Source organism: Protomyctophum bolini (genome assembly GCF_963924005.1).
Source record: "Protomyctophum bolini genome assembly, chromosome: 6".
Lineage (NCBI taxonomy): Eukaryota > Metazoa > Chordata > Actinopteri > Myctophiformes > Myctophidae > Protomyctophum > Protomyctophum bolini.
The window spans coordinates 10,799,949-10,810,007 of record NC_137867.1 but is presented as its reverse complement, the minus strand read 5'-3'; the positions used below and the strand labels follow the sequence as shown (position 1 = coordinate 10,810,007).

Genomic DNA, 10,059 nt, shown 5'->3' with positions numbered 1-10,059 from the left:
CAACTGAGGTGGCATTTCAAGCACTTTGATTACTCATTAATCCAAGGGAATAAAAAAAAAAAGGTGCTAACGCTATGCCTGTTAACAGATGAGTGGAGAATATCTTATCAGATATTTTCAGCGTAGCTCTAGCAGCATACAAACAAGCGTGCAACTAAGCATGAATGAAACAAAAAAAAATGTCCCTACTCCACTCCACTCACATAATTATAACTCAGATCGGCTGTGGCTTGGCGTGGTGCTAGAGGTGAGGGCCAAAACTCAAACTAGCTTTTGCTCCCCGGGTGGACGGGACTTTCGTCGCCCCATAGTTTTAGACTGCGGCGGAGCGAACTTGAGCCACGAGAGACAGCACTGAGCGAGCTAATGCCAGCGAGTTGCCGTGTCGAATGTTGCCAATGAAACATTATTTGTGGTGGAACTTAGTGGAATGTAGGTGAGAATGAAGTGAGCATTCTGGGACACCCAGTCAACTACGGTAATAAATGTTTGCTATAGAGCGTCGCAGTCCCAGGGCCCAGGAAATAATTCTCCGTTCATTTTCCTCATAGACATTTCAAAAAGTATTTATTTAAATACCTTTTGAGCCTCATACAAAGCCAAACTCTAGTCGTGACAAATCATGACAACAAACACAATTTTGGGCCGAACAAATAATTCATTGTAATTAAGTAGTAATTATTTGTCTAAGTGTCTAACTGACGTTAGATACTTAGCTGATGCTGAGCCAAACAATTGTTTACTTTAGCTGTTTTAATATTTAAATGTTTTGATGAAAGGCTCCACTGCGCAGCAGCTGCCTCGCCATGTTACATTGCTGAAACGGAGGTCGCATTCAGCACACACCAGAGAGAAAAGACAAGGAATGGACAATATTATTTGTCGGTCTTGTCATTCATTATTGCATGAAATGAAACACAAAATAAAGATTGTTCAAGAGTATATATTGCGCTCGAGTCCGAGTCAATTAAGTCTTGAGTCTTTGAGGAGCGAGTCCGAGTCGCGACATTCTAAATCCTACACGGCTTGTGCTTATAACCACACGCCTACTTCTGTGGCCAACGTGGAAGTGCCTCTCACCTACAACAGCTGCAGGGTGTAAAGAATTTAACAACACATCCGACAGATACAAATCCCAATCCCTGCTGGATTGAAGAATAGGCTATAGTAAAATAGAAACACCAACTATGGGAGGGGTGCACATACGATACGATGGTTACACATACAGTACTAAGTCTGACAAGCATTACTGTAGTTGCACAACACTATATACGATATGCGCTGCCGGTTGAAACTAATCCATGCTGCGGGTTAAAACTCACCGTGGCAGGTGAAAAAACGTATATATGGCTTCCTGTGAGGTTAGCTAAGGGTTGAGTTTTGTGCAGCGTACGTGTCAGACTCACGACTGTTGGACTGTTAGTACGTCGGACCAAACACATGCACCCCTATATGGGAGCATGATCCATTGTGCAGACTGTTTTTTATTTTGTAACGTTGACATGTACCAGAACATATATCCTTTAGGGGTGGAACTGCCTCCAGTCAGTGCTCAAGGAGATGTGGAATGTAGGTGAACTCCACTGCCAAATAAGTGAGCTGAGGACACCCGGGCCAACTATAAACACACGTTTGCTACTGTATATATCTCTCACAGGAGATTAGAGTTGACTGGAAGAACTTTGAGTGTGAGTTATGTCAGGGCTATTCGTTGAACCGAATAGTGTGTTAGCTCAGTGTATTCTGTTCAGCAGCCAAACAGCGGCTTCCACAAACTGCTTTCATCCGAAGCACCTTTTCCAGTTACAGGAACATAATTATAGTTATAGGTTATATACTTCGAGCAGGTGTGGCCTGCATAAGAGAGTGTTGCTGTGTTCGTACCATGCTCGACTCGTGCCGCTACACAGACTACCTGCCCACCTCCCTTCCTCCACCACAGCACTTCCAGGTGACCCCATGAATTCAAGTTGTCAGTCGCCATTGTATTGTATTTTGTATTATTTATTTTTTGCATCTGCCAGTGTGAACGCAACATACGCACATGTCTGGTTATATATTGTAAAGATTAAAAAAATAATAATGTATAGGCCTATATCATGGACAGCCACAATCTGTTGGAATTCTTCTTTTATGTGTTGTCAAAATTAAACTCAATGTTGATATGGCACAGGTTATGCCGACCCCTGGCTTATGCTGCATTCACAGGCATGAAGTCTGTTTGCCTGATTCCATGTGAATGTGACCCCCCATGCCAAAGTGCCAGTGCTCGCCCAGCAGTCTGCCGCCTGCCGTCACCCAGGCGCGTGCGTGCATGCGACCGCGCCCTAGAAGTAGCGCCATGCACCATTGTTGTTGTTGTTGTTTGTCCGTGAATGTTGTGTGTCCGAGTGAGACACAAACCCTACATTCTCTCCTCTGCGGAAGTATTTTCTCTATAGAGAATAACATTGGGTCTTCTAAAATCGTCTCAAATAAGAACTCAGGTCCAAAAACGGTCTCGGCAATATTGTCGGGGAGGTGTCTCTGTATCGTTTACGACAGTCAGTCACTCATATTTGATACAGTGACTTTTGATACAGAGTCTGTTTCTAGTGAAAATGTAACTAATTTGGCAGCAGTAGCATTAGCATTCCCACTATCCCACTATGGGGAATATAACACAAATTTAAACCAAAAATACACAAACCTGTGGACTTATAGCGCCCTCTAGCGATAATGATGTCAGGCTTTGGTGCTCTATGTAGAGCCATATTAGAGGTCACATATCGTCTCTGTCGGGTGGAAACCTGTTATGTCCATAACTGTTACTTTTCTGGATTCAAATTTAAAAAATTGCAAAAGCAGCATAGGCCTTTCTACTTGTGGATCTGCTACTATTGAGGCTTTTGTGGGATTGTAGTATGATCAAGTGGGCACGTAATTTACACAAAACGTTACTAGGCTACATATAGTAGCCTAACTGTTTTTAAACTTTTTTTGTTACTGTAACAAATAAGATGAGCTGAATAATTTGTCTGCTCTAAACGGAATCGCTGTACTGGTAATGTTTCTTTTCTTTTTCTTTTTCCCCTTTTCTTTCTTTTTGTTTAGTTTTTTTCTCTTTTCTTCCCCTTTGTTTTACAACTGTAGTGCTGCTAGGCCTTGGCATGGTGACTATATAGGGCTCAAAGTTCATTGACTCCTCTGCATTGTGGGAGTTTGATCGTATGTATATCCACTCTGCGTGTCTGAACAAAATCCACAGGGACCACCAGCCATGTCCAAGACCACAGCCTCCCAAGCCCAGTGTGGTGAGTGTGTGTGTGTGTGTGTGTGTGTGTGTGTGTGTGTGTGTGTGTGTGTGTGTGTGTGTGTGTGTGTGTGTGTGTGTGTGTGTGTGTGTGTGTGTGTGTGTGTGACTATATGTGTGTGCGTGTGCATTTTGTGATGTGTTTATTAAATCCATGTGAGTAATTATTATCATGCTGTACTATTTGGTCACATAATCTCTAATGTACCAAACGATTGGAGTTTTTGAGCAATGCTGAACATCTAGCACATGAGGCTCTTCAGTCCATGCTGTGTGTTGCCTTAGCTCAGGACGTTTAATCTTATAAAAAACGAATCCTCACTAACTGCGTTTCTAAGGACAATAATCTTCATTTAATTCAGAATGAAATCATTCCGATCAGAGATTCCAACTGATTCTTAACTCACAACTTAAATGCAATCTGTATGTTAGAGTATGTTAATAATAATAATATAATATAACTCATACAATCTGTATGGTAGAGTATGTTAACACAATGTAACTTGTACAATTGGCGTGGTTGTATTTTGTGTCCCTGAGATATTTAAATCATGTCAAAGGTCATGTCTCACCAGCATTTGCACAGGAAACCGCATTGAAATCCTGGGTAGAAGAGGAAAGATAGTAGCTTTAAGTTGATTTTCCAACCAGAGACGAACCAACCAAAGAAAAGCGATCAGAATAAGTTGTCATTCTGAATATTGCTGAAATATTTTTGATTGATTGATTGATTGATTGATTAGTCAGAAATATAAATAGCACATAGCACGATAAGACATTCAAAACAAAAAGGACAACACGAAAATGTCCTGGGGACTTGTTTCCAATGTGGTCAACGCAATCAGTGTTATTTTGTAAATTATTTCGTCTCAGAGGAGCATGCAAATGTGAAGAAAAATTAATGATTTGCACGCTCCTCTGAATCAAAATAACACTGAGGATTTTACTGTGTAATATTAAGTCTAAAAATATTGAACCCTGTGGTATGCAATAATTAGTGTTTAGTGTGACATAATGTTTTATGTAACAAATGACTGGCATTTGTATGGGGGAGGTCAGGTTATCTGAAGTCCATACAGAGTTTATTTTCTTAGAGCTGCAGTGCTTTATGGCAGCTTGGATTATATCACTCTGCTCATTGTAAAATGCATGGTTGACTGACTCTAGTGACTGACTCAATTATGCTGCCCAACAAAGACAAACACTCGCATATGCACAAACAAGCAAACAAGCACGCACGCATGCACACACTGTAAATGCACGTACACTTGCACCCAACACATTAGCCACCCAACCCACCCACAGGCCCAGGCACGCACGCTCGTACACACACACACGCACACACGCACGCACGCACGCAAGCACGCTCACACACACACACACACACACACACACACACACACACACACACACACACACACACACACACACACACACACACACACACACACACACACACAGAGAAAACTACTATGCCTCGGCTATTCTGGAGTGATTTTTATCGCTTTTTATACTTGTTTATTGTTTCCCCATTCTCTTAATTCTCCAGTGCTGCAGTTCGTAATGTGTTATATAGTTGTATTTCATATAACCAATCCCCACAAGAAATAGTATAGATCTATTTTCAGCTGCAGTATTATTGCATTAAGTCACTGGCACTTGTTGTGCTTTCCTCCAAGGTCTGGTCTTGGAGAAAAGGTGGTGAGAGAATTTGCACAAATGTTTCATTAAACAGCTTTTCTTTTTTTCTTTTTTCACAGTCTGAGTCTGTTGAGAACCGAAGTGATAAAAAGCCCCAACATGGTTTAATAGCCAGTAGTTTCAATTTGTCGCTGTCTGGCAGAAACCTTGTATCTCCTTTTTTCAACTTTTTATGTTATTTTGTTTGTTTTTTTGTCATAAATGTATGCCCTACTTTGTTATACTAAAAGAAAAGATTCACGCGTTTAGATATTCTTACAATGAGATGCGGACGGGTGCCACTTGGACCCGGACGTAACGTAGGACTACAAAATGACGTCAGACTTAAATACAGATTTTCAAATTTCTATATACTCCACTACATCTCAGAGGCAAATATTGTACTTTTTACTCCACTACAATTATTTGAAAACTTTAGATACTAGATACTATAGCTACTACTTTGTATAGATTAGTACAGTATAACTCTAAAGACCCTCCATGGCTCCCTGGTCTAAGGCCCTGGAGTTAGCCCAATTAACCCATTTTGGTGTTAGCATCATGTCGTGCTTTAGCTATTGAAAAATAGCAGATCTACAAGCTCACCGAGTGGCGCGCTACGAGCTTGTAGGTCTGCTATTTTTGAAAAGTCGAAGAGCGACTGACATAGAAGACATTTTTTTAAATCTGATCTCAGGTCGGAATGAAAACTGTCAGGATGTAGAAGACATTTTTAGAATCTGATCTCAGGTCAGAATGGGTTAAGAGCTAAGACTCAAGTGTGCATAGTAGCACAGGTGTCGAGGTGTGTGAGTAGTCGTTATTTTCATGAAGGAACAACAAGCCTCACCACATGGTGTGAAAAAAAGAAACGGGGGAAAGTGTCGATCAGGCCACGGATACATCTTGCACTGACTAATAATTCATACTACAAAAGATATAATATAAACTAAATTTAAACAAAGACTTTAGTGATAATAAATTAGCAAACCCGCTTTAAAAAAAACGAATCAGAACTAAACTTAAATTAACCACAAAACAGTACAAATTTAATTAATTTAATAAAATAATGAAAAAACTTGGCTGGGCTTGACATGTTGTCTTGAAAGAGAGAGTGAATTATAATTCATAATTCATAACTCCACTGTTAGTGAGTAGATAACAGTCCCCTGACCTGCTCATGAACTGCACATGCACGCACACACACACATACGCACGCACACGCACACACACACACACACACACACACACACACACACACACACACACACACACACACAATATCCCATGGCTATAAAAATAAATCACAGCACAGAACCGTGATGGTGTGAATGTGTGTGGGTAATGTGTCACAATACTCCTCTGTGTATATGCGTGTGTGAGGTGTTTTTCTTACTACGACATATCGGCACATGGGTTGCTCCTTATCCGTTTTATCTTCCTTAATCACCTATGTTTCATGATTATACAACCCAATTCTCACACCAATTTTCATGGGTGTGTGTGTGTTGTCATGAACGGAGTTATAACCATGACAAATATGGGAGACGACACACAGGAGTAAATGTCAAAAACATGTATTTATTTGAAACTAATCAAACAAAGTATATTTTACGGCGACAATGCGGTGTGAGTCATCAGTTGGATCAGTAGTGTAGTGCATGTGTGGATGTGTGAAAGTACAGTGTATGTGCAAGTGCAGCAACTTAGGTCAAAACTATAACTCAAAGGAGTAAAGAACAAGCATTGTTTCCTAGGCAGGAGAGAGAGAGGAAGAATGGCCTTGACCAGCCTGCTTAAATACTCCTGAGCCAAATTGGAGTCAGGTGTGCCTCCTCATCTAGGCCACACCCCTGCAGGCTGGTCTCCTCCTCCTGCACATGAACAGAGAACAGTCTTAATACCAGACACAAACAGGATGGGTCATCACATAGGCTATACACACACACACACACACACACACACACACACACACACACACACACGCACACACACACACACACACACACACACACACACACACACACACACACACACACACACACACACACACACACACACACCAATGAAAATTGATGATCAACTATTCTTTCATAATCAATTATTAGATGGATTAACTTTTGCACCCTCTCCCCAGTGGGCAGCAGACAGAGGTGTCCCCAGGCCCAGGGTCTGGAGAGCCTGGCCTCCCTGGTGCAGACCTGTGAGGAGTCCCCCAGCCCCATCCCCACCCACATCACGGGCCACATCCCCTCCTGGGTCAACGGCAGCTTCCTCAGGAATGGGCCCGCCAAGTTCGAGTTCGGGGATGACAAGTAGGAACATGGCCCTCCTCCCACCAAAGACACCAACGTAGCCCATTGAGACCTGAGGCTGACATATGTATTTGTAGACAGGAAGGGGGAGAGAGAAGAGACAGAGAAGTTTGTCGGGATCGGGACTCGAACTCGCGACACTCTGTCTTACCAGCCAAGGTGCCTGGACCGCTGAGCCACGGCCCAGGCCTTATGAACCCCAGAAGCAAAGATTTGAGTTAAAAAATGTTCACTATAAAAATATATATTCAAAGATTTGTACATTTAATTAAAAAAAAATAGCAGATCTACAAACTCATAGCGATGAGCTTATCTGCAATTTTTATACGAATGTAGCCTACTTTTCAGGGCATGCCAAGGCAGTGGCACTGTCCGAGGTCCTGAACTCTGCCCCCACTGGCTAAAAACGTTTTCTGAAAAGCCAAAGGGAAACAAAAACATGTTTTTTCAAAATGTAACTAAATTCTAAGTTTTTTAAACATGCCTTGATGAGATAGATGTGTTGTGAGCTTGTAGATCAGCTATTGTTGATTGTATTATGTATAGGTTTGTAGGGCTTAAGTGGCTGACACTGGTCTCATCCATGTCCACAGATACAGTACACCCACTGGTTTGAGTAACTCATGTGGTCTCCTACAGTACGTGACCCCCCCAGGGAGCCTATTATAATAAAGAGGCAAACAATTTGAAAATAGTCGAACTTGTAGATCGGCTATATTTTCACAATATTTATTAGAACCAAGTTAAACAAAATGAGCTCCTATACGATACCAAGAGCTTGTCAGGGTGGGGCGTAACCACTGTCCTACATACCCATGTCCACAGATACACCCACTGGTTCGACGGCATGGCGCTGATGCACCGCTTCCAGCTGTGCAACGGCGAGGTGACGTACAGCAGCCGCTTCCTGCGCAGCGACTCCTACGTGCTCAACTCTGAGGCCAACCGCATCGCCGTGTCCGAGTTCGGAACCATGGCGTTGCCCGACCCCTGCAAGAACATCTTCGCTCGCTTCTTCTCGCGCTTCAAGATGCCCAGTATGTATATATAAACTTTGTGGATGTGCTATTGTCCGCAAAGATTTTCCCTGGAATATGGATTCTGGGGGGCTAAATGGTTTAAAGGACCACTTCACCACTTTTCAACATCTCTTCATATAATTGGACCTCACTAATGTTCATGATAAAACACCACCATTTTTTCCTATACTCAGTCTGTGTCTCATAGGGCTTTGGGCAGTTCGGACACCCGTACACCAGTGACATCATCATTAGGCAGATTCTTTTTTTTTAAGATTTGTTAAAATATGTAAAATATATTTAGATTTTTATTATCGCAAGAACGATGGCTTCAACTTTTGCATGGCAACTTTTCAGGAAAATAAATCCTGCCGTTTCTATTAGCTTGGATTCACCATCGATGATGTCACTGGTGGACGGGTTTCTGAACTGCCCACAGCCTTCCTATGAGACACAGACTGAGTAGTAAAAACACAATCTAAATAATTTATAATAAATAAATAAAAAATATAAATAAAATATATTATGTTATTCAAGATTTTACTTTAACATTTTTTTCAATAGCTGAAGTTTGATTGATTGAATACTTCATTGGCAGAAATGTAATCAGTACAGAGTACGGTCAAACACACGTCCAAAGGGATCACCGCAAAAAAGTCTTGTTTCCATTCAGGTCATGGGTATTCAATTCATATTCATGACATGAAAAATAAAAACAAATCTTCAAATCATCAGAAAGTTTTAAAAATGTGCAGGTTGGGGAAAAATGAAGGGGGTTATACACTGACACCACGGCGTGTATTCAGAGTGTCAAGCTGTGACTCCGCCCACCCCCGGGGGAAGTTGTGATTTGCTCTCGTTCACTGCAATGCAATTTGCGGCATTTCCAAAACAATATTGCGCGGAGTAGCGATTATCAAACGTATTTGCAATGCAATACGTTGAAAGATCTGTTGCCCATGGACAAGGCACGCTACCTCCGCAAGTTAGATATTATCGGCATACAGTAGATGTTTGTCCGTATGTGATTAAGGATTGGACCAAGTTGCATTGGCAGCCATAGAAAATTCTTACCCCGGGCTAAAACTAACCTGACGCTGCCAGATCCAAAAAGCTTGCTACACAAATTTGTTTCACAGCTTATTTGGATCTGGGATCGCGGAAGCAAATTCGATGACGGGGCTGTTCCTTTTTTTCAAGATACATGGTAGATGATTGGATGGGAGCGTCTGTCTATCACCGTGTGGGCGTGCAAACACAACCAATCATATCGACGTGTCTATATACCGTCACATCCGCATCCCGCCTTTAGCTCACGCTGATTGGTTCGGTACGAAGCAGATCTGACTCAGGGCTCAACTCCGTCAGAGATCCCAGATGAGTGTTGTGTTGGGGAATATGTTTCCGCAATACCGCCCTCATCTGGCAGCGTCAGGTTAGGCTAAAACCGGATGTGACGTTTATGGGCGTTCCTGTCTAGCTTGCTGTCAGTCTATAAGGAGGTGGAGGGTAGTCACTTGACTAAGGACGGAGAAATAATTTCCTCTCCCTTTGGCATGCTTAAAGGTGGATTTTCTGTTTTAAAGGACAACAGTGAGGGAGGGATCGAGTCAGGGCATTCCACACTTGGGTGGCAGTGCTGTAGAAGGAGAATTTGCCTGTGTTTGTTTTGAAAGCGGGTGGTACCAGATCGTTGTTCTCGCTTCCTCTTGTATTGTGGCTGTGGGAGTCGCTCACTTTATTGAGGTATATA

The 10,059-nt window shown here is 42.1% G+C and overlaps 1 protein-coding gene across 1 annotated transcript in view; it reads left to right on the top strand.

Moving 5' to 3' along the window:
• Window positions 1-1,885: 1,885 nt before the first annotated feature.
• bco2l (beta-carotene 15, 15-dioxygenase 2, like) overlaps window positions 1,886-10,059 on the top strand; it is a gene marked incomplete at both ends in the record, with an annotated part of 30,757 nt that continues 22,583 nt past the window's right edge. The window contains 4 exons of the mRNA XM_080765675.1: window positions 1,886-1,951; window positions 3,248-3,293; window positions 7,110-7,287; window positions 8,113-8,324. Of these exons, the coding sequence (XP_080621801.1) occupies window positions 1,886-1,951; window positions 3,248-3,293; window positions 7,110-7,287; window positions 8,113-8,324 (502 nt within the window). The remainder of the gene's footprint in view (window positions 1,952-3,247; window positions 3,294-7,109; window positions 7,288-8,112; window positions 8,325-10,059) is intronic.